Source organism: Ictidomys tridecemlineatus, chromosome 10, assembly GCF_052094955.1.
Source record: "Ictidomys tridecemlineatus isolate mIctTri1 chromosome 10, mIctTri1.hap1, whole genome shotgun sequence".
Taxonomy (NCBI): domain Eukaryota; kingdom Metazoa; phylum Chordata; class Mammalia; order Rodentia; family Sciuridae; genus Ictidomys; species Ictidomys tridecemlineatus.
In genome coordinates this window covers 128,261,542-128,287,834 of record NC_135486.1, presented here as the reverse complement: position 1 = coordinate 128,287,834, position 26,293 = coordinate 128,261,542, and the positions used below count along the sequence as shown (strand labels likewise).

The following is a 26,293-nucleotide window of genomic DNA, read 5'->3' as shown; positions in this document are numbered from 1 at the left end:
ACTGCTTATGTCCATCACAGATGCCATTCTTCCCCTGATATTTTCAATCCGCCGTTGATTGAACCCTCAGATGCAGAAGCAGCAGACCCCGAGGCCCGGGCTGAGCGATCCCGGCTGAACACAAGGGCTCCCCCCACCTCCAGAGATGCCCACTTCGTCCCAGCTGCCATCGCCCATCGCCCCCACCTGATGGCTGTGGCCCCCAGCTTCCCCCAGACGACCCTCCACCCCGCGGCCTGGGGACCCCTGAAATACACATCATGTGGCTGTCCTGCCCGAGCTCCTGACCCAGGCCCCAGCAGCCTTGGAACAGAGCTCAGCGCCCTGCCCTTCGGGGTGCACGGTCCCCCTCCCACGTCCAGAGTCCAGGGGGCAGCCAGATGGGCAGGGTCAGGTCCCAGAGGACCTCAGAGGCCAGGTTAAGGTCCCCCCACTGGGGGACGCACCCACGAGAGAGAGAGAGAGAGAGAGAGAGAGAGAGAGAGAGACACTCAGTGAGTACTGACAAAGCACCTGCTCTGTGCAGGGATCACAATTCGCTCTAGACCCTGAGACGTGCTCTGGGGCGAAGTTAAGAGAGAAACGACGTAAAGGCAAAGGAGATCTTGAACACACTCTCGGTCAGCTCCAGCCAGGAAGCCACCCGATGGGTCTAACAGAGGCTGGGACCTCAGTGGTCCCTGGGGGGCCAGGACAGAGGGGTCCAGGGGAAGACGGAGGCGGATGTGAAGGCCTCCAAGCCACAAAGCACGTCCTCACCAGCCTGCAGACAGTGGCAGACGCATCTGGCCCCTCTTGGCCATTACAGCCTCTGCTTTCCCCAAACACGGTGACCATGCCAGACACTGCCTCCACCTGCACCCCACCTGCACATGCGCACACACACACACACTCACACACACACACACACTCACACACTCACACACACTCACACACACACACGCTCCTCTTGGGACACACCCTGCTCAGACACAGCCCTGCCACACCCTGACTGATGCACGGGGCTGGGGGCAGGGGGATCGGGCCATCTGGAGGAGGGGACCCTATCTCTCTCCTGCCCCAGGACCCGCGTCCAGCCGGGAGTTCTGGAAGGACGCTCAGATCCAGGCAGGTCAGAGGGGGCCGGCCAGCCGTCACCTCCCTCTGCCAAACCCCAGCGTGGTGTCTGCTCCACACGCCAGGACTATTCCTGGATGTCAGGTGCGGTTAATGGTTGCCATGGCAACCACCCATGCTTAATGAACAGAAGAGAGTCAAAGACGCCAGATAAATGTCAGGACCCCGGATGGATTTGCTCGCCAGCAAAGCTGGTCTCGCTGAGCAGAGCTGACCAGCGGAGGTTGAAATGAGCATCGCAGGGCAGCTGGGAAGCAGATCCCGGAGGCTCCCTTCCCAGCCTCAGGTGGGCACTGTCAGAATGGGACCAAATGTCAAGCAAGTGTGGCTCTTTATAGCCACTGTCAAATGCAGGCTGTGGTTTTTTTTTTTTTCTTTTGCGGGTCTGATTCTGGAAATTATTTATGGAAATTGAAAGGAGCAGAAATCCAAGCCCAGGTCCCTGAGGAACGAAGAGACACCACTGGAAATGAATAAATAAATAAATATGAACTAGGCAGGCTGGCGCCCACCTCTAATCCCAGAGACTCGGGAGGCTGAGGCAGGAGGATCCCAAGTTCAAGGCCAGCCTCAGCAACTTAGTGAGACCCTGTCTCAAAATAAGACATAAAAATTGCTCCAGATGTGACCTTCCTGCTGGAAGACTTCCTATGAGTTCCCCGAATCCACTGGGTGCTGCTGTCCCCGAATATCTGCGACGGGGTAATTTATAGAGAAGAAAGATCTATTTCTCACAATTCAATGTTGCACTAGGGATTCGGTTTCTATTACAGGGAGTTTGGGGTGCACATTCAAACCACAGCACAGGTTTGATGTGGCCTCCACCCGGAAACCCTCTGAAACCTCCAGATCCACCTTGTGCATCCCCAGCCGAGGTCTCAGTCACCGGCAGAGCCTCGGTCTTTGCAGGAGTGTTGGTCCTCTGTGAGTGACTAGCTAGAGACCCGGAGCCCCTCTGGAGGTCGGGGGTGGCTCTCAGACGCTGGTGCACATCAGGACCCCGGCAGAGCCCCGTGTCACCACAGGTTCTCGGAACCTCCCCCTCAGCCTGTGTGCAGAGGGCCCAGGACAATCTCACACCCGGGAGTCCATCTTCCTTGGGCACCTCTGGAGGAGAGATGTCACTGCCTGCCGGCAGCCAAGACAGAGAGGCACCAGCCACGGCCCTTGCAGGCCCCCAGCCCCTCTCCCCAGAGCCCCTGCCGCCGAGCCGCGGCAGCCCCTGTAGACTGCAAGGTGGGGGTGAGGTCCCCACTGGGGGAGGACCAAGGCTCTGGGACTCTAAGCATCCGACTGTCGCTGACATCCAACATGAAAATCATGCAGCCAACTCTTCACTAAGGAGGACCACTTTGGGTTTTTTCTATTGCATTTTAATGCTATTTTGTAAATAATTTCCAGGTCTCTCTTTCTCTTTCTCCGTGTCCCTGCTTGGCTGGCACCCCAAACCCGTGATGCCTTGCTGGTTCACCCTACGTCAGTGTTTGTGGGGTTTGGGGTGCCCTACGGGGAACCCGCCTGCAAAGGTCAACTAGGATCCGCCCTATGGTCTGGACCAGGATGGGTTGTCTCTTGGTTTGTGCCGCAGGACGGGTCAGACCCTGGGCGCTGGGTCAGGTTGGCGTTTCAGTTGGATCCTCATTTAACCAAATAACTAAGGACCATGGAAGAGACTTCACCCCAACCCTCCCCGGCTCAGCCCCTGTCCCAACGGCCCTCCACGTCAGACTCTTCAGAAATCAATCAGGACCATTAACTGTGTGCACAGAGGGACAAGGGACACCAACAGCCCATCTCACGTCTGCAAGTCCCCCCTTCTTGGAATCTAAGGCAGGACGCTCTGGAGCCTGGGCCTCTCTCTCTCTCTCTCTCTCTCTCTCTTTCTCTCTCTCTCTCTCTCTGGGTGACCGTGACTGGAATCCAGCTTGACCTCAGCCCCATCCACAGTGTCAGCGGCACCTTCAAAGGGTTCAAGGTCCCGCTCAGGGATTCCGCTAGGATGCACTTCTACCCCGGCTCCTCTGCCAGCCCTAGGCATCCAAAGACATCTTTGAAAACTCTAGTCAGATTGCTCTTCTCATACGCTGGAAGCTTCTAAAAGCATGACCCACACTTTCTCTCCCAGCTTCCGGCCAGGCTGTAAGGTGCCCCGTGATCTGCGCCTGCCCCTGGGTGAGCGTGGCCTTATTCTGCTCTCTCTCTCTCTCTCTCTCTCTCTCTCTCTCTCTCTCTCTCTCTGTCTCTCTTGCCCGTTCAGCTCCGGTCACCAGACACCTGCCTTGTTAGCCTCTGACCCTGTGGTTCCCAGATGGTCCCACAAATGGGTCCCTCTTGTCACTCAGCCTACCCTTCCCTGTCCAGCCAATCTCTCCATGGTCCTCCCTGACCCATCCCACCCATCCCAGCCGCTCTCGGTCCCTCCAGGGCTTAGGATTTCCATGGGACTCGTCACTCTCTGAAGTCATCTCTGTCTCTTGGCTGGTTCCTCCGATGCCTCCGTGACCTGGTTTACTCGGGGTCTCTCCCCATCAGACTCCCAACCTAGATGGCTCTGTGCCCCGATGGACGCCTGCCGCCCAGAAGGGTGCTTCGCGGGACAGAGGCGCCGAGGATGGGCACCAACAGCTCTTCCCTAACATCAGAAGAAGCTGCTGATTTCTCTGATTTCTCTGTCTCTCCTGCTTCTCTCGTTAGACGCGGTGACTCTTAATTGCTCTACCCCAAGTGCTTTTCCCACCGGCTCAGAGAGACCCAGCTTAGTGCAGGGTCCTCATGACCCATGGATTCATTATCCGATCCCTGCAAAGGCAGAGGCAAACCGACTCCGTCTTCACCCGGACACGGGCAGGAAAGCCCGACCGCTTACAAAACATTCCAGTCCCCACCGCAGCCCCCGCCCCGTCCACTCTCCTGGTCTCTGTCTGGTGCCCCCCCCAACCCCACCCGTCGCCAGCTCTTGGGACTTGGACAACACAAAGCAAATAGAAGGCGCCCTGTGATGACCGATGGTGACACCGGCCAACAATGGAAGAGAGAGTATGGATAAGGACAGTGACAAGACAGAGCCATCCAGTGATTTGAATATCAAAGGGTTAGCAGCCGGCCCCTAGGGAAACTGATGCTTTGCTCAAACTTTTGTGGGTGTGCAAAATGACCCACTTGATGATCCGGCTGTGAAAATCAGGCTTCATGGTCCCATCAGGGAAGTGAAAGGGTCGCATGGGGCCATCCTGAAAACAATGACCCCCTCCCCCACCCCACCGCCTGCCAAAAAGTCAACATGACTCACTTTTTTTTTTTTTTTTTTTTTGGAATTGAGGATTGAACTCAGGGACACTTGGCTACGGAGCCCCATCCCCAGCCCTTTTTAGTTTTTATTTAGAGACAGGGTCTCACTGAGTTGCCGAGGGTCTCACTGAGTTGCTGAGGCTGGCTTTGCCCTGGCGATCCTCCTGCCTCGGCCTCCTGAGCCCCCCGGATCACAGGCACGCGCCACCAGAGACCTGGCTGACTTCCTATTTTGGTTCACTGTTAGCGGAGTTGGAAAAGATGAGGCCAAACCAACGTATTCACCTAAGTCAGAATTTCGCGTTCAAGATGACGCGGGCAGCACCTCTCTTCACGGCTTCCTGTGACGTGGCAGCCCCTGGTTCTCAGCGGGGCTTGTGAGGGCTGTGGTTCTCCACCTCATCGCGCAGTTAAAATCACCCGGGGGGGGGCTCTGAGAACTCCACGCGCCCCAAACCTCTAGACCTAGAACCCGAACCTGGTGGATGTTGGGTCTCTCTCCCTCCTCCAGGCGAGGACCCTGCGAGCCCTGGTCCATGATCACAGCTTCGGGCTCTGGCGTCCTCAGAGAGCAAAGCCCCTCTAACAGCAGGAACCCACACATTCTTCCCGTCCAGGGGCGGCTTTGTTTCCTTAACCCAGGAACCTGGGAAGCGTAAACAACCTTGATATTTGCTCTTCCGTCTAAGATCCCAAGGCAAATCCATTACAATGAGAATCCAACCAGAGCCGCTCATGGCCGACCCCGGAGCCCTGCTTTCTAACCCGCCTCCGCTGTGAGCTCTGAGCCGGGCTCCTGGGGCCTGGTATTTGGAGGCTGAGGTGGGCACCCAGCGCCAGGCACTGGGTGAGCTGAGGTGGGGGGGCTGTTCCCCTCATCAGAGACCATTAACTGTGTGCACAGAGGGACAAGGGACACCAATAGCCCATCTCAAGTCTCCAAGTCCCCCCTTCTTGGAATCTAAGGCAGGACGCTTTGGAGCTGGGCCTCTCTCTTTCTCTCTCTCTCTCTCTCTCTCTCTCTCTCTCTCTCTCTCTGGGTGACTGTCCCACCAAAGCCTACCTCAGGACGCCCCCTGTGGGCTGTGCGTGGTCCTGCAGAGACGGACGTGGATGGTCCCCTCCATCCAGAGGCCTTGCTGACATCTTCTCCGTCCAGTGGACAAGGCACATCACGGGGAAACCTGTCCCTACCCCCATTCAGGATCCCCCTTCAGGACGGCAAACTTAGGAAAGCTCAGCCTGAGGTGACAGTCCCCCTGCCCCAGGCCTCTCTGCCCCAGGGTCGGTATTTCTTGACTTGAGGCCCCAAGCGCTGGACGGTAGAGCTGTTCTCCAAGGACCCAGGAAGCTCTCTCCGGTCCTCGGCCAGGCTTGGCATGGCACATGGGCTAGGCTAGTCCCTCCAGAGGTGACGCTCCTCAGGTTCCTGAATCAGACCCTCTCGGCACGCACACACCCAGGGGCCCACATGCACCCGTCTGCACCTGCGCTCCTGAGTCTCTGAGGGGGAGGGAGAGAGACCATAGTCTCTGGATTCCCCCTGATTTCCTCTCCCTTCAGGGCCAAAGCAGAGAGGATGACACTAACCTGAGGAGCCGTCCCCTGTCAATCACACCTGCGTGCCCAGCATCTTGTTAGGACTATCAAGAGGACTTCTGCTAAGAGGTGTGGTGCTGGAATTAGAGCTTGCTTTGACGGCTTAGTTTCCCATCTCAATGTGTTTGTTGAATTAACATACAGAGGACTTGCCATGTACTGAGCATCGCTTTAAGTACTTGACAAATACGGACTCCTCCACTCCTCATAAAAACCCAAAGAGGTAGATCCTATTAGGTACTCATAGCTAAGTAACTTGCAGCTAATGTGTGGCAGAGTCAGGATTCAAACCCACTCATCCTAACCCAGAATGCCCTCTCACCCCACTCTGTGATTGACAGTAGTGCCCCCTTTGTGGGGCTGTGAGGAACGCCCCAAGAGTCCTTCACCTTCACCGGCTGCCTGGAAGAGTATGTCTAAATGAGCAGTGGATTATGTAATGGGATTTCTTCTGAAACTCCCAACAATCAGGAGATTTTCAACACTTTTAAAATGAGGGTATCCAGGCTCAGGGGAATAAATAACTTGCCTAAGGTATCTCAGTCGGTTTGAGTGGCTGTAACAAAACACCAGAGACTGAGTGGCTGATAAACAACAACAACAAAATATTCTAAATATTCTCTAGCCCCATAAATCCAGACTCTGTGATTATGTGCTTCTTGTTTTCTTTATATCATCTCTGGGCCTTAGCACCTGAATGTTCCCTCGAGCTGAAAAATCTCTTTCTCGGGTCCTTCACATACCTGCCTTCACCTTTTCTTTCTGGTCTGAGATCAAATTTGGTGTCCTTCAAAGCACAGTCATCTTGCTCATTCATTTATGGTTCCAGATTCTCTCTCTGCAATGAGAATGTGAGCTCTGAGGACCAGAATCTTCTGTCCTGCCCACCCCCCGCCCCCAGGAATCCCTAGGACGGGAACCCAACCTTCACAGTTGAGTTCTTCTCTCTCACCTCCGCATCCCAGGATCCCAGACCCCTCCCCTCTCACCTGTACCCACTGGGTCTCTCCTGCAGGCACCAGCCACTCATCTTCCAACTCCCTCCCAGCTGGGAGCTCATTTTCTCTTATCACCACATGAGCTATTCCTTCTGCTTTGAGAAACACGCCTCCCCTTCTCTGATCAACTTCTAATTAACCTTCAAGTCTCGGCTTAGACATGATTTCATTCATCATTCCGTTCACAAAAAAAAAAAAAAAAAAACAAAAAACCGTTCTGCTGATTTATCAGGTGAGAGCCTTTGGGGTTGGAGGGGGAAGGTGTGCTTCCCTTTGAACCCTTTCTGTACTGCTTGAATTTTTTCCTGCACATATTGTTCTTCCAATTTAACAAGGATTACCTGAAGATGGGAAAAGGAACGGCTTCTTGTTTTCTTTATAACATCTCTCCGCATTGAAAAATGTCCCGATAAATGTTATTCTTAAAGCCAGTACCACAATGTCTTAATTCTTGCAGCTTAGTGGGTAGGACTTAATATCCCACGAGAAATCACTTTACTAAAGCCCTTTTTCATTCATTCTGATATTTTCTTTTCCTACCAAATTGCTTTCAGCTTCCCAAATAGACGAATTCTTATCACCTGGGGAAAAAAATGGTCCCCTTATTCCATTTTTTTTTTTAAATTATTGCTTCTAACACAATTCTTATGCTAACTAGAACTTGTACGACCATCTGGTAAATAATAGAGGTGATAATGTGGGTTATCTAATTCTTGATTTTAATAATCTCTCCAAGGTTTGGCTTTAAGGGGTGTTCGTTCAAGGGTGCATCCTTATTCATGTGACGGGTGTTTTCTTCCACTGTGGGAGCTGGAGATGAACTGCTGATATCGTCTTTTCTATCTAGGATGCAGCCAGAGTCCTAGGGATTCATGGGTGGCCAGGACAGAAGATTCTGGTCCTCAGAGGGAGACTCTAGACCCATATCTCCAGGCTCCGTGATTATACCTCAACTGCTCAGGAAATTTCTTCTGGTTCTGTCTCCCTTTTCGCAAACTCTTCCCAAGGTCCTGCAGTCCGTTGGTTCTCATGCCCAGTTCTCCCGCCTGCCCAGGGCTGGTTCTCCATCACCTCGCCCCTGTAGCCCCGGGTTCTGTCTCCAGACCACACCCCTTCGAACCTCTTCCTGATTTGCTTCTCTCTGCCCCAGGGCCTTAGCCGTGTTCATCTCTGTGTTCTGACTTGCTCCTTACCGTCTGAAGGTTTTCAACCTCTCTCTTGATTTCTTCCTGTGCAATTGATGGGAAATCCAGTCCCCTTCTATTTCCTTGGATTGACTGATATGGGGAAATACTCCTAAGAAGAACAGCATGATCTCAATCTTGTTAAGTCATTTTTGTATGAAAGCACAAGATGGGGGGCGGGGAGCCTGAAAGGAAATATATATATATATACAAATTTTAAAAATGCAAAGCAGTGGTTATTTCTGGGAGCTAGCAATATGCTACCATAGGAATGGCCAAGTTCACTTTATGATGAGTGTGTGGCTCGGGGTGCCAGCAGCTCCGTTTTCAGTGTGGAATCTTCCTTGAGGAAATTCCTGTTTCCCTTTCCTTTTATATTGCTTTCTAAAATCTCACCATGTCGCCGATGTGTCTCTGCTGGTCCTAAAATACCTACCCAAACCGGCGATAGTAATAGCTGTAATTTATTGAGTTCTTACTAGGTGCCAGGGAAAGTAAAAAGTGCTTTACATCATTGCCTGATTAAAAGATTTATGTGCAAAGTACCCAGAACAGCGACGGCCACCGTAACTACTATTACTGCCGCCATTAATTCTGGTGACAACTCCCAGGAGTGACTATTATTATCTCCCTTTGGTAGAAGATGAAGCTGAGGTTTTGGAGAGGTACTTGGCCGCAGGCAACCACAAGGAGTCAGGATTCTCTCTAAAGGGTGACTCCGAAGACTGGGTTCTCACCACATTTTTGACTCTGGGGTTATGAGCTGAAATGTCTACAGGGACAGGGAAGCATCCCAAGTTGGGGACTTTAGCCAATTGGAGAGTTCATGCCCAGGCTTAAGAGGGCTGCTGATGTCCAGCTACAAAGGGTGTTGTCCCATGGAAATGTGGGATGGACGGAGCAACTCATTTTTTTTTAACAGAAACTGCCAATCAGGCTTTCGAATGAGATACCTTGAATTTTTAAATTGTAGCGACACGTGTAATTTTTTTGAAAAATGCATCAAAATATGCAATACAATTTTGCAGGTAAGAAAAGCACAGAACTATTTATTTAGCAAACAAACAACAACAACAACAACAAAAAATCACCAAACCAGTCTGCTACCAGATTTTCTAAAAACCCACCACTATCTGCTTTGGAGGGACCAGGCTGGATGATCGCCTCCATGTCAGGAAGGGCCCAACCCCTCCTCACTTTTCACTTGTGACTTCACAACACAGAAACCAGCAAGATGTTTCCAAAAGGGCCAGAGGGTCACTATTTTCAGCTTGGCTGTCCCTCTGCCACACCTCACCCCGCCACAGGAGCATGAAAGCCGCCATCAAAACTATGTCAATAAATGGGTACAGCGGTGTCAATAAAACTTTATCGACATCCGAGTTTGAATTTCACGTTTTTCACGTGTCGTGAAATCATATTCTTCTTTTGATTTTTTTTTTTTCCCGATTGTCTAAGTACACTAACACCATTCCTCGCTCATGGGCTGGACAGAAAGAGGTGGAAAGGACACTGGTACCTGTGACTTCAAAAGCCATTGGCATTTGAGGTTCTGAGTCCCAGGTTCAAGCCACCTGGAGTCACCTCGAGGAAGGCCATCTGTCAAGCAGATGCAGGCAAGTGCGTGGCTCCTGACTCCCACAGCGATTCCGACTGGGCCATTGGAGGAGGGTCCACATTCCATTGTCACCAGGACCTTCTCTTCCCCAGGAAATCTTGTGTGGAACAGGTGGAACTGCTAACTGCCCATTGGTCCCTGGAATACATCATAGAAAAAGTATAAGTTGATGGGAAGATGACCAATAGCGGGGAACAGACCACAGAAGGACCACTAAGAGCCACCTCTCCGGGGACTTGCTTGCAACTCCAAAGCCACTGAAGGGAGAGCAAGTCACAATAGTGCTTAGGACCCTTGACCTTGGAGTCAGCCGGACCTGCCCTCGAGGGACACATTTACCAACCACAGCCTTGTTAAGCCTCTCGGTTTCCTCACCCATCAAATGCGTAGACTGGTCCTGGGGCACATGGTAAAAGGAGAACCTATAAGTTACTGATGAGGATTTATTATCCAGGCAAAATACCTAAAGGAAACTCTGAAATCCGAACAAGAAAAAAACGAAAGGCCTTTTTTTTTCAATATCAGGGAAGATGATACAGGTTTGTCTTTTCTTCCGAGAAACTTCCTGGAGACTTCTCTCCTGAATCCTTTCCTTGGTTTAAAGTCTATTCTTTGCCCTGCGAGCCAGGGATCAGAACCAAAGAGATGTTCTACATAGCTCATGGCAATTATCGTGAAATGTCCCTGGGGAGCCTACTTATGATAGAGGTTAAATAGATAGTACTGTTATCATTATAAGATAATAATAGACATGATAATAGTAGACATGATCGTAATGGTTATTCATAGAGTAATGATGAAATCACAGGCTTTGGAGCCTGGATTCGAATACCAATTCTGCCACTCACTGACTGGGACACCTCCATCCCCCTCTGTGGCTCTCCTGCCTCGTCATAAATGTCAATATTAATAGACCTTACTCCTGGGGTGCAGGGGGCGAGAGTCAGTGGGATAAGGACTGTAAGGTTTCACCAACATGCCTGGCTCCTTGGAAGGACTTTATAACTGGCAGCTATTATTATGATGTGCCCACAGCTTTGCAAAAAAAAATTATCTCCTGTTCGTCAGTGTGGCTTTTTTTTTTTCAATATGCAATGACTGCTCTGAAACACAAGCTCCGCTCTGTCTGATGCTCCCACCAACAACGACACTCTTTCTCACCTCCCTACTGTCTTTGCAGACAGGGAAGAGGACAGGAATGCATAATTTCATGCTGCGTGGCGGCCAGATGAGACATCCTGAATATTGTTTGTCATTTATAAGAACTGACAGAGCCATTAACTGCCCCAGAGAATGGCTAATTGGCTAGTTAATAAACACCCACAATGATTCTCAAACACACACACACACACACACACAATGAGTTAAGTCCAATCTATGCTGAAGAAAAAGGAGAGGAAGTCAAAGGCTGACGGTTTCTTTGAGATGTTTCCTCGCCAATTCTGTGGTTCCTGAAGGGGTGAGCCACACAGCAAGGGACAGGGAGCCGTGACCCTGCCAACAGGAGAGTCCTGTGGTCAGATAGGAGCATTGTCTGAGAAAGTGGAATGTTCCACAATATCTGGATTCAGATCTTGACTGGGAACCTGGCTCGACCATTTATTTACTAAATATAATTTTAGTTGTTGATGGACCTTCATTTTATTCATTGATTTATATGCAGTGCCCAGAACCGAACCCAGCACCTCGCACATGGTAGGCAAGCGCTCTGCCACCAAGCCACAACCCCAGCCCTCAAGCGAAATCCTTCAAGCCTGATTTCCTCATTTATAAGATGGGAAGATTAGAAATCACTAAACATAATCCCCACTTCTTTTTCCTTTCACTTGTGGGAGAGGTCAGACCCGACAGTGTCCTGAGACCTGCTTTCATGCTCCTACTTCTTCTTGCTCTTCCAAGGTGGATGCCAACGTCGTGCAATAGGGAAGAAATAGAATATTTGAGTCTTTTCCTTTTTTTAATTTAATGAATGGCTTGCCTCTAGTGGAGTGCTCGCTTTAGGTCACTGTGACAAAATCCCTGAGATAAATCAACTTTTAAAACAGGAAGAGTTTATTGGGGCTCACTGTTTCAGAGGTGTGCGTCCATGGTTGGTGGGTTGGTCGGTTAGCTCCATTATTTTTTTTTGGCCTGTGCCAAAGCAGAACAACATGGCGGAGCAGGTGTTGGAGCAAAGCTGCCCACCCCAGGGTTTCCAGGGAGCAGACAGAGGAAAGGGCCCTGGATCCCAATAATCCCTTCAAGGGCCTTCTCCCAATGACCTCGCTTCCTCCCACCAAGCTCCACCTCCTAAAGGTTCCCCCACCTCCCACTATGTCACTGGCTGGGGACATTCAAGATCCAAGTCACAGCAGCTAGTCTCTTTTTTTTGTGTTCTGTATAAAGATGCGATGGAGCCTCCCTGTGCCCATCTTCCCGACAACCAGGGGAAGGAACGGTCCCGTGAGGTCAAGGACTCAGGCTGGGCCCCAGGGACACGGCCTTCTCCCGTCGGGTTCTCAGGACCACGTTTGTTTCCGCAGGGGCTTTCCGAGGAGTGTGCAAGAAAATCGACCACTTCCCCGAAGACGCAGACTACGAACAGGATACAGCGGAGTACCTCCTACGTGAGTCCCTCCTCTTCCCGGCTTTCTCTTGGGGGAACCGGGGGTGGGATGGAAGGGTCCCCCTGCCATCCACCAGCTGCTTCTGAGTTTGAGGTCCCTCCATGTCCACATCGATGTGCAAAGGAGCATCCCGGCGCCACTAGACAGAGCTATCGACAGGGTTCTGAGACCTAAGTCTCTTAAGTCTGAGACCTAAGTCTCTTTCATTTTTAATGATCTGGAAACAGGGGTGGGAGAGTGGGTTAGCTAAAATGGAAAGGTCCTTCTTAGTCTACTTAGGATAAAAATCTAAGAAATTTTCTTCAACGTGGATACAAGTTTTCCCCTTCCCCAGAGGGTTGATTGGAGGTGCTAAGGGGCGAGGTGTTAATGGGTGAGGTGCTAATGGGCGAGGTCCCCAGGAGTAAGTCCTAGGAGGATAAACACAAACCAAAGTCCACTTTCACTTGACTTCCCTTCAGTTTCAGTCCTACTGGGACAGGGCCAGTGTCGCCACAGGATTTTTCCAAGGTCAGTACCGTGGATCTGATATAGACGGTCACAACTAAAGCACATAGGAGCCGGTGGAGTGTGGTGACTTCAAGCAAGGGCTCTGGAACCTGACAGATCGGGGCTGTGACCCTGGTTTGACTCCCTCCCGGCTAAGGTTCAACCTGGGGCAAGTTGTCTCACCTCTTAACCCTTCTTCATCTTTTCCCAAACGGAGATTGCCCTGTCCTCTGTCTGACAGGGTCATAAAAATTAACTAAGCTAATGCACAGTTCGCGGAGCCCCGGGCCCAGCGTGTAACCGGGAGGCAGTGTGTGTGTGTTACCTCCGGTCTGTTGCAGGGGATTCTATTGGCACAGTTCAGCCGCAGAACCGAGGTATTGCTTGTCATTTATAAGAATTGACAGAGCCATTAACTGCCCTAGAGATTGGTTAATTGGATAGTTAACAAACACCCACCACCATCATCAAACACACACAAGGAGTTTAGCCAAGTTTATGCTCAAGAGAAGAATAGAGGTCAAACTGGTCGCAGCCCGGAGGGAACTTGGTTTGGGGTTTACAAGTCATTTCTTCAAGATCCTGTTCTCAGATCACTCAAAAGGAAAATTTCACCGGTGTTGACTAATTTGCTCTTCAGAAGTGTTAGACTTCGGGTGATTATTTTTTTAAAAACCGGTGATTATAAACTAAAACTCCAGGAAATTTTCCTATTCAGCTTCTGTGTGTTAACTCCTGCCTCAAGGGTTTGGAGGCTGGGGACGTAGCCCAGAAGTGGAGCACGCGCTTAGCAGGCAGGAGGCCCCGGGTTCTAGCCCCAGCACCAGACAGCAAGGAAGGAAGGAGAATTTTTAAATCAAAATCATTTTCATCTTTCGTCATGACGTGATTCTAGATGCATATGGCCGTGAATCTACCTATGAACCTTTAATAACATAACAGGAAGAAGTTATTGTGGAAGAGCTAATGTGAAAAGAATCGTCGTGCCTAGGCCCACTTTGCACACGGAACACACTATTCATCTTTCTTCAAACCCCTCATATCAGCAGCTCAAATAGATCTGGTGTGCAAAGTCAAAACCACATTTGGAGATGCAGCTTATCCAAAGCTTAGGATATTGCATTAAGGAGAAAAATCTCAGGCATTTCCTTCAACTCAAATACATGCTTCCAGAAAATCTCCAGAGGGTAGAACTTGGACCTCCTCAAAAGAGAGTAGCTTGGACGTCAGGACCGGTGGGATTTCACCAGAGCGCCCACAGCTGATCCTTGTTTTTCTTTCCTACCTGGACGAAACATTTTGATGTTTTCTCTGTTGGAGGGTCAACAGAACCGTGACTGCTATTGCACAACTCGGAAAATTGATTTTTTTAAGTTCTTTGGAGAGGTCAATTACCTTTCCATCAAAATACTTTTCTCCCCTCTGGGAAGGTGGAGTCCTCTGTTCCTTTATCTCCTCTCAGCCCATCTCAGGGTTCACGTAAGCGTCACCAATCTCCACACCATCTGGCTAAGTCAAAGGAGGGACCTTAAAAGAGCCCACAGGTCAGGAATATTGGAATCCCCGACTCAGCCACGGAAGGCCAGAGTCTTGTTCCTGCAGGGATTCTTTGCCCATCCAAGAGTATAGGCTGCTAATTCTGTTGGGACCCACAGTCCTGATGGGATCGGACCTCTGCACATGATGTTTTTGTTCTATTCCCTTTTTCACGTGCCCTTTGGGGTAGGCTGCCGCTTAAACCCGTATGTCTCAGTCTGCTCTCCATTGGTATAACAAAATGCCTGAGGCTAGGTAATCTATAAAGAATAAAGGTTTATTTGGCCCACAGTTCTGGAGGCTGGAAAGTCCAACAGCATGGTGCCAGTGTCTGCTCAGCCTCGGATGAGGGTCTCCTGTCTGCATGGCATGGAGGAGACTATCACATGCTGAGATAAAGCAAGCATGCCAGATGGGGTCCCACTTCTTCATCTCCTAAGGTCACCAGGGCCTTTGTGGAAGGACCCTGGATCAAGCTTACCTCCCCGCCCTGAGGTGCTCCCTTAGCTCCAGCCAGTGGTCAGCTTTTTATCACTGTGACCAAAACACCTGACTTCAGGGATGGGAGATTTATTCCAGTTCATGGCTTCAGGACACTCGGTCCATGGTCAGCTGGTTCCAAGGCAGAAATCGTGTTGGAAGGTCCTGGTGGGGGAGGGCTGCTCAGCTCACGGCACCCGGGGAGGGGTGGCGGGGGAGAGAAGGGGCCGGGAGAGGACAGACCCCTGGCTGCACTGGGGACCAAGCTTTCAACATGCGGACTTTCAGGGAACATTCCAGATCCAAGCCAGGACAGACCTTGAGAAGGAGAAACGGGGAAAAAGACAATGTATGTATTTTTTTGTTCTGAAGCCACCGTGTGACCCCTGGGCTAAACGGTACAGGGTGGACTCCAACCTACTCGGAGATAATGTCAGCAGATTTAAAAAAAAAAAAAAAAAAAATCCTGCCTTACAGATACCTGTAGCCAGAGATGACAGAATCTGTTCATGTCTTTCTTGTTCATTAAAAGTTACTTAATGGTTACTTTGCCACTTTGAAAACTGCCACGTTTACATGTCACATATTCACACGTTGCAAATATGCACTGTCACAACCAACGTGAGTCAGTCGCTTCAAGTGTTCAGATCTTTTCCTTTGGGCGCATTTCAAAGGTTAATCATTTTTTGAAAAAAAAAAATAAAGAATTTGTAAAGGATTCTCTCTCTCACCAAGTAAACTCATCTCTTTGAATATTCAAGTGATTCCTGTCAATACGCAAAGCAAGGGTTCACGTTAAAGGTTAGTTCGCAAAGTTCCAAACGGGGGCTTGAAGCCACCGGAGGGGGGTGGATCCCACCCCCTTAATAATTTTGGGGGGTTCCAGGCCAAGAGTCCAAGTGGAAACCCGCAGGCCAGACATCGTACATTTTTAGAAATTATCAATGAGTTGCTCTCCCACGTTTGGGCTCATAAGAAGTCAGTTCCATCCACACTCAGGACCGCAGAGCCCACGCCCTGAGATGGCACCACTTACCTGGGGGCTAACGAACTCCAGGGTGAGCCTGCCCCCTGTAAGTGTCAGGGTGAAGGGAAACTGGCCCTCTGCCCCCTGAAGGTCCGTGGAAACAAGCGGATTGCCTCAGTCAATGTCTTGCTGCTGTGACCACAATACCTGGTAAGAAGGACTGAGCAAAGGAAGAGCGCATTTTGGATCATAGTTTCCGAGGTCCGTGGTGGGCTCACTCCATGGCTCTGAGCCCAAGGTGGGGCAGAACATCATGGCAGAGGGGCCTCCAGAGGAGCACTGCTCCGGGGCAGCCAGGAACAGAGAGCACAAGGTCCCCAGGGAACAGGATACCCCCAAGGGCAGGCTCCCAGGGACCTGCTCCCTCCAGCCACGCCCCACGGTTACCGCCCAGTGACTGTCTAAATCACCAGCCGTCCGTGGATCCATCCACAGACTCAGTGACAGCTCTCCTCACGTGATCGTTTCAACTCTGAACGTTCCCGAAGGGACATAGGAGCTTTGGGGGGAGGGGGGAACTCCTTATGTCCAAACCACGACACTGACATAATGTATCATAGACATAAGAAATGGGAGAAATAATCTGCCAAGTTATTAACAAGCAAAAAACCATCACAACGTGTTGGAAAACCACAGGAGTGCGCTTAGCCCTGCGCAACGTGATGGAGAAGCTTCTTTCTATACCCCTTTGGCTGTGGGGGGAGTAGGGGGCCCCGTAAATGAGGTAGATGGTTTTTCAGGGGACTCCGTGAGCCTGGAGAGCACACGGTGACCTGGGGCGGGGTCTGGCAGGAAGGACAGGCTGGACTGTAAATGATTCCCTCTGGGACTAAAATAGAGGCCATGGCGTGTGACCGAAGTCCGTCCAGGTGTGTTGACAGGCTCAAGTCCTTTTTCCTGTGAAATGAGTTTAGTGAGTGAAAACCCAGGAGGGAACCCAAGGTAACGGCTTCCTCTTTAGCGGGTCTGGAGCTGAGGCAGAAAAGGGAAATGTGCAGAAGGACGAGGGTGTGCGTGGGGCTGGGATGGGGAGGAGACAAGGGCAGAGGGACCTCTAATGCTGAAGTTGCTCTTTGAAAGCCTTTAGATCAAGTCACTCAGCATGCAGGGGAAAAATATACAGAAAACATTGTATTCCCACGTTACCATTCTCTGAGCCCTAACCCGAGCCACTGTGTGCGCAAGGATCTTCAGAACAGCTAGCCCAGGCGAGAAGCCCACAAGGGACTGATCCCTGCATGTCCCCAGGGTGACAGGGTGGCAGGATCCTCTCCTCCATGCCCGTCTTCCTCTAGCAGGTTTCTAGGCAGTTTGAAACTGCTCCCAAAATGTCACCTTCGCAGCTAAGGATCAAGAGGGACAGCGTTACCTGGGGCCCTGGACAGCCCAGACCCTTGCGTTGGGTCACGTGGGGCAGCCAGATTGAATCCAATGCTGGAAGCATTCTGTCTTCTCTCTACCCCTGTGAGCTCAGCTCCTGACCCCAGGGCTCCTCCACTGTCCCCTTCAGATAATCCCGGCTACGTCAGTTACCAAACTTTCAGAAATCTGAAGGTAAAAAACAAGCAAGCAAGCAAGCAAGCATTTCTTTAATTTATTTAAACACAATCATGACGCTGTGGAGAGAGCTCTTGTCCCTGGGGTCTTGAGCATCTCTTGGGTGGTGAATGGAAGTACCCCGAGCTACACCACTTCCACTGTGGTCTAGCCTGGGACACTTCACTGTGGTCTAGCCTAGAACACTGAGTAACGCAAACAGCTGTGAGTCCTCCGTGGCCCAAAAGAGCTGCCTCCCTCCCTGCCCCACCCTCGCGCTGCTCCTTTGTCAACACAGATGCCACCATTGCTCGGGGCTGACAGAACTTTTTCTCTCCCGTCCACAACTGCTCCATCAGCAAATTCTGTCAGCTTCACCTTCAAAACATAAAGTGCCCGTGCCTCTGTGGTTGTTAAACATTCCTGCTACTCTCCCAGCAAGCCAGCAGAGCACCTGGAATCTAGTAGGTGCTCAATAAATACGTGTGGAGAGAATAAACCCATTTGCTCATTCAGTGACTGAATGGGTTTTCAATGGATATGAGCAGGCTCTGCGTGGCACAAATGCAGGTGTGTGCTGGGGAGGATTCTGCATGTGATGAGCATCGAATGTTCTGATGGGAGTCCCCGCATTCAAGGCTGGGCGCATTATCTGCAGATCCCAGTACAGAATAAAGATCTCAGACTCCTTGTTCAAAATGCAGGGGGAAAAAAATCATTTGCTGTCTTCTGCCATCTCTCTTCTGACCTGTCATAGCATTTTCTATTGGTTGTTTAATGTCACACTCCCTTGGGCCTGGGGACACTGTTAGAGTGAGAGCTAACCCTCCCAGGGGCCTGGGGCTTACACCTGACCCTGATTCTCCCTGTGTTTATATGCACAGGCCCATAGCAAGGACCAAGGATGATAGTGGTCACCGAGCAGACGCAGGAGAGGGCAGAAAACCCGGCCCAGGGAGTTGGGGAGCTGGGGAGTGGACAGTAGAGAAGTTGTGAACCAAGGCTCAGAGCTCACAGCTCAGAGACCTCTGTGCCCTTGGACTTGGCTTCCAGCACACGGATTCAGAGACAAAGGTTGTTAAGACTCTCAGGACGGTGACTGCAGAGGGCCAACCCCTTCCCAGCTCGGGTCCCCGAGCAGAGGGCACTGGCCTGTGCCCACATCACATGTGGCCTTGCTCTGCAGCTTCTGTCCCGTCTTCCCCTCAGGGACCCCCATGCCCCTGGCAGGGGGACCCTGGGCGGCCGGTGTGCAGGACGCGGCCTCTCTCTGTCTCCCCACAGGGGCCGTGAGGGCCTCCAGCGTCTTCCCCATCCTCAGCGTCACCCTGCTGTTCTTCGGGGGGCTCTGCGTGGCGGCCAGCGAGTTCCACCGCAGCCGGCACAACGTCATCCTCAGCGCGGGCATCTTCTTTGTGTCTGCAGGTGAGTGTCTCGCCCCAGGCCCGAGATCGTCCCAGACCCCCAACCTGAAGCCAGGTGGACAGAGCCGTGCCGCCCCAGGGTCACCTCCAGGAAAGAGCCAAAAATAAAATAAAATTTTAAAAAATGTGCCATTCGTTGTGCTAAAGCAGAGCCCGCGAAGAATTTCATCCAAACCAAAGATGCCGAACCCGCAGCGGGAAGGGGGCAACCGGAGCAGATTGGATGCACCTGCCAGGGCTGCACCTCTCTGTCCCCCTGGGCATGCTCCGTGCCGACCTTGGACCTTTGAAACGTGCTTATCGTAAACCCCACCCCTCTCAAGACACACCAGTGCCCTTTGATGGGATGTGACAGAGGATCAAAGGACCAGGCAGGGTTTGGGGAGGAGGGGACCTTCCAAGGTTTGAACACCACTCTAGTCCGCAGGAATCCACAGGCGACACTTTCCAAGACCTCTGGTGGATGCCGGAGCTGCAGAGAGCACCAAACCCTCCGTGGACCGCTTTTTCCTACCCAAACCCAACTTATGATAAAGTTTAATTTGTTAATGAGATTCTAACAAATCTATTTAAGACTATATTCTATTACTAATATAGAACCATAAAGACAGAAGAGACATAACAATCTATGCTGATAAAAGTTCTTTAAAACTTATGAATTTTTTTTTCTGGAATTTTCTATGTGATATTTCCAGACCGCACACCGATAAAACCCTGGAAAGGGAACCTATTGGCTTAGCAGAGCTGCAATGGCAGGGTGTTGATTGAGGTGGGGACAAGGAAGGCTAAGAGAGGGTGATAAACAAGACAGGGGTCCTCCTGGGTTTGAATCCTCTGTGGACTTGGGAAATGTCACCAAGAGCCTGTAACTTGGTTTCCTCAGCGGGGAGATGGCGAAATGATAATCGTCTCAACTTCCTGGGGTGGTTGGAAGGAGACTGAGTCGAAAGGACCACAATGTTACTTCTCAATAAATTCCTAACATATTCCAGAGTCGGGGACCCTGTAAATCCCTGCTCCGGTCCCTTCCCCACCGGGTACCCTTCTACAAAGTGAGGATGTGAGAACCGTCTGGCCGAGTCTCTGGGAAGCCACAACAGTGACAGGCCAGGGAGAAAGCCATCACAGGGTGGCTGTGGCCTCTCTCTCGGGGCTCTGGGTGGACAGATGTTCCCGGCTGGCAAACCCAGGGACTTGTTTTGCTTCGAGGCACGTTTCAGTAACTGGTCGGCCCCCTCCTGGCTCCCACCGAGCCAGAGCCTCAGTACCAGTGTTGTGCTGATGTGACAGTTTCCCAAGAACAAGAGAAGATCATTATTTTATCCCCCAAGGGGATTGTGAGGGAGGCCTGTGTCGCCAGCAACTCTGTCCGCACAAGGGCTATCATGAGACTTGGCAGGTAGGTTAGGTTCAGAGGAACTGGAGGGCCCAGAGGGGGATCCCAGAGCTTGGGGTCTAAACCTAGACCCCTCCACCAACCTCCTCCAGGAACCCCAAGAGTCTCAGGGCTTTTTTCCACTTATAAAATGGTGGAAAATGGAGGATTCAACACTCTCTAGGGCTCTTTTTGCTCAACTTCAAAAATCAACAACCATTTATTGAGCACCTACTGTGTTCCAGGCACTGGGCATAAATAATAATAATAATAACATGATCTCTGGAGCATGCTTGCTTGAGGTCAGGCTCTGGACTAGGAGTTGGGGCCATAGCAATGAGCAAACCTATTTCCTACCCTCAGGAAGTTTACAGTCAGACAGGTGGGACCAAGTCACTGTCCACTCACACCTTCTTCCTCCTGAGCCACTGACATCTAAATCTACTACCACAGCTGAGCTGGGGCTTCAAGTTCCACTTGGAGCTGGCTGCAGGGGCGCAAGCCTGTAATCCCAGTGACTCAAGAGGCTGAGACAGGAGGACCACAAGTTTGAGGCCGCCCTTAGGGAGACCCTGTCTCAAAATTTAAAAAAAATAAATAAAAATAACTGGAGATGTGGCTCAGTGATAGAGTCCCCCTGGGTTCAATACCCAGTACCAAAAAAAGAACTTAAGTTCCGCCGTTTCCTTATCTGCAAAAGGGGAATAATTAAAAAAAAAAGAAAATCAGGCCTGGCACAGAGTTAGTGCCTTATCCATGAATGACTGACAGTTCACTTGGCTTCCTGCCTCTTTAACCCAGGTTGACATCTGAGCCTCTCTCTGAACTTCTTTTTCTTTCTTTTTTATTCCCGACCCCCAGCAAGACCCCTTTGGGGAGGAGGGGGGGGTTCCTAAACTTTACCACCAAAATTTCCCTGCTAGTGGTGGAGAGAGCAAACATGGCCCCGGGGAATCAGGGGGCATCTCTAGAAGCTGCCTTCAGGGAACGGAAAATGCGTTTGAAGTCAGCTTCTCATTTTACTTAAAAATTCATGTGAATTCTGCTTTCTCCTCCTTATTATATCCGTGTTCATTTTAATATAAAAGAATGTGCCTTCCTTACTAATCTTCCAGCCAAATTGACACTCCAGGAAGAGGGGGACCGTTTGTTATCCTGTCAGGTCCCTTGCAGCCTGACACCGAGCAGGATGTGGCAACCCTCCGAGTGACAAATAGCAAGGTGATTAGCATTTGCTGAGTCCCTGACGAATGCCTGGGCCCAGTCATGCCAAGAGGACCCACAGCAGGGCAGACCCCAGCCCTGACCCTCAGGGGCAGGTCCTAGATGGAGCATGAGCAGAAGTCCCACCCCAAATATTAATAATACCCGTCACCCAGGTGCTCCTGCCAATCGCATGGCAGCACCTGAGCAGATGCTGTGGCCCTGACATGCCAAGCTTTAGCCCTTAGTTGCTTGATTGGGGGGAGATCTAGAGGAGACCCAGAAAGAATACGGAGGGTTCAAAGAGTGTCGGGAAGACTCAGGAATCTTCTGGAAAGGATTCCTTACCAACTGGTGCTGGGAACGATCATGAAGGACAGATTCCATTTAGCACTAATTGCCAGGTAGTATGTCAACCTCCTCGGGCCGCTGTTGGCACCAAGTCTGAGTGAGACCCCTTGAGTAGAGGGTCCAAAAGAGACATTTCCCATCCGGGGTAATAATGTGGGAAGGTACCCGAGAGATTCCTGTCCCTTCTTGTCATTCTCTAGGAATCTATTTCTCTCCAATGGGCTGAACTGAGCTTCCCAATGCTATTCTGTTGGCACTTGGGGGAAACTAAGAGTGCAGACCTCACCTTTGGGGGCAAACAGCTTTTGCGTACCCCAATTTTTGACACTCAAACATCAGCCAACCCAAGACTGGTTATCTTATTCCGCACAGACAGAAAGATGGTCACCGACGGTCCCTGCCCCCTGAGCTTATTAGTTCCCCCAAATTGCAGCCCCAGATCCGTAGACATCCAGTGGTGGATGTCTCCCCCAACGCTTTCAACTTGGTGTATCTAAATCTCTGTTCTCTAAACATGGTCTGTTGGCTGCCTCTTATTTTAGTTTGAGATGCCACCAGCCTCCCAGTCACCCAAGCTGACTAGCCGGTCATTCTTGGTCCCTCTCTGGTGCTCCACGGTCCACAGCCTTCCTTCTCAGCTGCAGGATCTGGCTCCCATGTGGCCTCATCTTCAAAGCAAAATTCTCAGCCTTTCTCTCTCCCCCTTTGCCTCTGAATCATTTCCTAAGTGCCTCCAGTAAAGTTTCTACTGTATTCTGCTGCGATGGCATTTATCCAGCCGCCCGAAGGTGAGAAATTCAAGGGCAGGGGACAGTCGCTGGTTCGCTTTATCACTCTCATGACTTAAAGCCAAAGATTCAGTGTTGCCTTGTTTCTAAGGGGACACGGGGGTCCCCCTGAGTGCTACCACCCTTGCTAGAGAAGTAGGATGGCATCTTGCCCTGAAGGGGCACAGCCCAGGACGGGAGCCGCAGAAATTCCCCACTTCCCAAGACACAGACCTGGCAAGAGGAGCTCAGCCCGAGGATTTCTTAGCCATTATCCATGTCTCTTCCCCTCCCCACCTGAATTCTGCATTTTCTATCCATAGTCCAAGACCGAAAGTGACCTTGACCTTGGAGGGTTTATGCAACCCGTGTGTGTGTGTGTGTGTGTGTCTTTTTTTTCTTTTCCATTTTTTTTTCCCCTCAGGCTTAAGCAACATCATTGGCATCATCGTTTATATATCAGCCAACGCCGGAGACCCCGGGCAGCGTGACTCCAAGAAAAGCTACTCGTACGGCTGGTCCTTCTACTTCGGCGCCTTCTCCTTCATCATCGCCGAGATCGTGGGCGTGGTGGCCGTGCACATCTACATCGAGAAACACCAGCAGCTGCGCGCCAAATCGCACTCGGAGCTCCTCAAGAAGTCCACCTTCGCCCGCCTCCCGCCCTACAGGTACAGGTTCCGGAGGAGGTCCAGCTCCCGCTCCACCGAGCCGCGCTCCCGAGACCTGTCCCCCATCAGCAAAGGCTTCCACACCATCCCCTCCACCGACATCTCCATGTTCACCCTGTCCCGGGACCCCTCCAAGATCACCATGGGGACCCTCCTCAACTCGGACCGGGACCACGCTTTTCTACAGTTCCACAATTCCACGCCCAAAGAGTTCAAAGAGTCGCTGCACAACAACCCGGCCAACAGGCGCACCACGCCCGTGTGAGCGCACGCCGCTGGCCCGGACCGCTGGCCGCGCCCAGCACCGCCTGCGGGGGCGCAGTGTCCACAGACGTCTCCAAGGTTGCATGGCATGGTCCTCGTGATGGTTCTTACTTCTCACAAAGAAATGAAAACCAAATGGACTCCGCCCTGTCCCACGGGGGTCCCCCCACCCCATCCCCACAGGGCCCCCACCTTTCCATTCCCAACCTCCCCAAGCGAATCCCTTCCTGTCGTCCCTCCCTCCCTCCCTCCCCTCTGTGTATCTGTGCCCACATGTCCTTCTGTCCTTCCTTCCTTCCTCCACTGTTCTTCCCTCCTTGGGAGAGGACTTTCTCAAAAGTCACAGGGTGGTGGCCAGAGGGGAGGGGGGGGATCTGCAAATCCCCCATCAGGTGCCGGCGTAGCTGTCCCCATTTGTCCACCCAACACAGATCCTCAGGAAACCCACCACCGCCCAGGTGGCCCTGAGGGAGGCATTCACCTTTAAGTGTTAGAAAAAAATAATAATAACAATAACATGACCGGAAATCAAAGATGTCGGAGTCCGAAGCAGCTAATGTAATAAGCACTCACGTTATTAAAGGTTTTGCCTTGTCGTAATCAACGAGCTGGGGTGGTTTTTTGGTTTTTGGTTTTGTTTTTTTTTCCTTTTTATTTTGATTTTTTTTTCCTGGGTGCTTCCCACAGGAGCTCACTCACCTGCCACCCCCCGGGGTTCATCTCCCTCTTGTAGCTGAATTTCATTCAGTCCTGCTCCAGCCTCCATAGGAAAGATCCTCTCTGCCTCCCACGAGGCCAGCAAGGTGTTCCCTGTAGATGTCAGAGTCAGGGTGTCCTCCGGGGTCGTGGGAACGGTGGCATCTGAGGTCTCACTGTGGCACACAGTAGCTCTAGGACCTCGGGCGAGTCACCCGAGCTCCAGTCCCAGACTTGATCTGTAAAATGGAATGTGATAATCCTTCTCTCCCCCACAGCGTTTTGAGGCTTGAATAAAATGCTACAGATAAAACCATGAGCACGCTACAGATGACCAATGTGTGTTCTTAAATGTTTAGATGGATTTCAGTCAGGCTAAGCGTTGTATTGTTAGTCAGTTCCTACCACTATCACACAGTAGTGTAGACTCAGTGCTTAAGCAATGCACATTGGCTTTTCACACTTGTGGAAGCCGGAAGTTCAAGATCAAGGATCCAGCGGATCTTGTGCCAGGGAGGGGCTTCCTGCTGGCTTGTGGGCATCTGCCTTCCTGCTGTGGCCTCACGAAGTGAGAAGAGAATGTTCTCTCTTCTTCTTAAAAAGCCACTCATGCCATCATGGGGCGCCCACCCTCAGTGACCTCATCTGACCCTCATGAACTCCCAAAGCACCCCCCTTCCAATATCACCATACTGGAGGTTGAGGCTTCAACCTAGGAATTTGAGGGTGCAGGGAGACAGAGACCTGCTTCAGGCCATAGCCAAGCACGGATGCAGGACAATAAAAACTAAACGGAAATTATTCTACGTGGCGGGAAGGAAGGAGACCACTTCTTGCAGGTTCTGAAGTCTCTGGGGACACAGAGGGGAAGGAGAGCTGAATATTTTGAATTTTTGACATTAGACAGTATGAGAATATGTCCCCTCTGCCAACAATGACTTCCTAGAGCATTTAGGTACACACCCAGCACGCTGCCCTTCAAAGATCTTTCCCGTGTAGGACTCCAACGGCAGCAGGAGGCAGGGTCACCGACCTAGGAGATGACAGTTCCCTGGTAGAGCCATCTAGTGCCCCACATGTGTCAAATCAGTTGATCCCCAGTATCCCCATGGGGACAGTGTTAGTAATATTCTCGATGACCAATTAAGAAACTGGAGGAAGAAAGATACGGGACAGGTCCAGATTTGACCACATGTCCAGATTTTTATTATTATTATTATGGGCTGAGGAACTCATATGCACCCTCACACGGTGATTTTTAGTATAAAGTGACTTTTATTATGAAGTGCACACTGGAAAAAAAAAAGTTCATTTCCCTTGACACCAAAGAGTCATTACATGCAAATGACATAGACATCAAATTATCTCATTTAATCCTCAAAACAACCACATGCGGTCGGAATTACTGTCTTCATTTTGACAGGTGAAGAAATGGAGGCTCAAAGAGGGCCTCTTAGGTGCTAATTAGCATGGCTGGCATTTAAACCTCAGCCTCTGCCTCCTGCGGGGGACGAACCCTCGCTGTAGCCACATCTTCTAGACCTCGGTCATCTGAGTCCAAATTTGACGAGATTTTTTTCAGATCTCCATTCCCCGCGGACAATGACTTAACCTCATTTTATCTTTAAGTGGACTCCCTCTTCCCCTTCAAAAATATGTTTATTGGAGGGTAATCTTAGAGTTTCACTGCTCGAAAAGGGAAAATTGGAATTTTTTGCCATAAGCAAATGGCACAGACCGACCATGTGATCTCCCAGCTGTTGCTTGTCCTAAGCGGGTGGCCAGGGCAGAAGCACAGTGCTAGGGTCTGACACCGAAGGGAGATGCTTCAGCAGGAGAACTGGAGAGGGGACCTCTTCCTCGGTGTCTAATGCAATGTTCTGTGATTCCTGAGCATCTCCTCTCTCTCTTGGGGACAAGTGGCTGCTGCCAGCCCCGGAGATGGGGACCTCAGAGTTCTAGCAAATAGGAAATGCACAGTAAGTGTGAAGCAGCAGATTCCAGCCATCCTGGATCTAGGAGTTTGTCAAAAACAGTGCATACAGGAAGCTGATTTGGGGTAGGA

At 51.0% G+C, this 26,293-nt stretch overlaps 1 protein-coding gene across 1 annotated transcript in view; it reads left to right on the top strand.

Moving 5' to 3' along the window:
* The window catches only part of Cacng3 (calcium voltage-gated channel auxiliary subunit gamma 3), a 77,214-nt gene extending 53,078 nt beyond the window's left edge, over window positions 1-24,136 (top strand). The window contains exons 2-4 of the mRNA XM_021725454.3: window positions 12,326-12,409; window positions 18,762-18,902; window positions 23,022-24,136. Coding sequence (XP_021581129.2) covers window positions 12,326-12,409; window positions 18,762-18,902; window positions 23,022-23,533 — 737 coding nt within the window. The 3' untranslated portion in view covers window positions 23,534-24,136. The remainder of the gene's footprint in view (window positions 1-12,325; window positions 12,410-18,761; window positions 18,903-23,021) is intronic.
* Window positions 24,137-26,293: the final 2,157 nt, after the last annotated feature.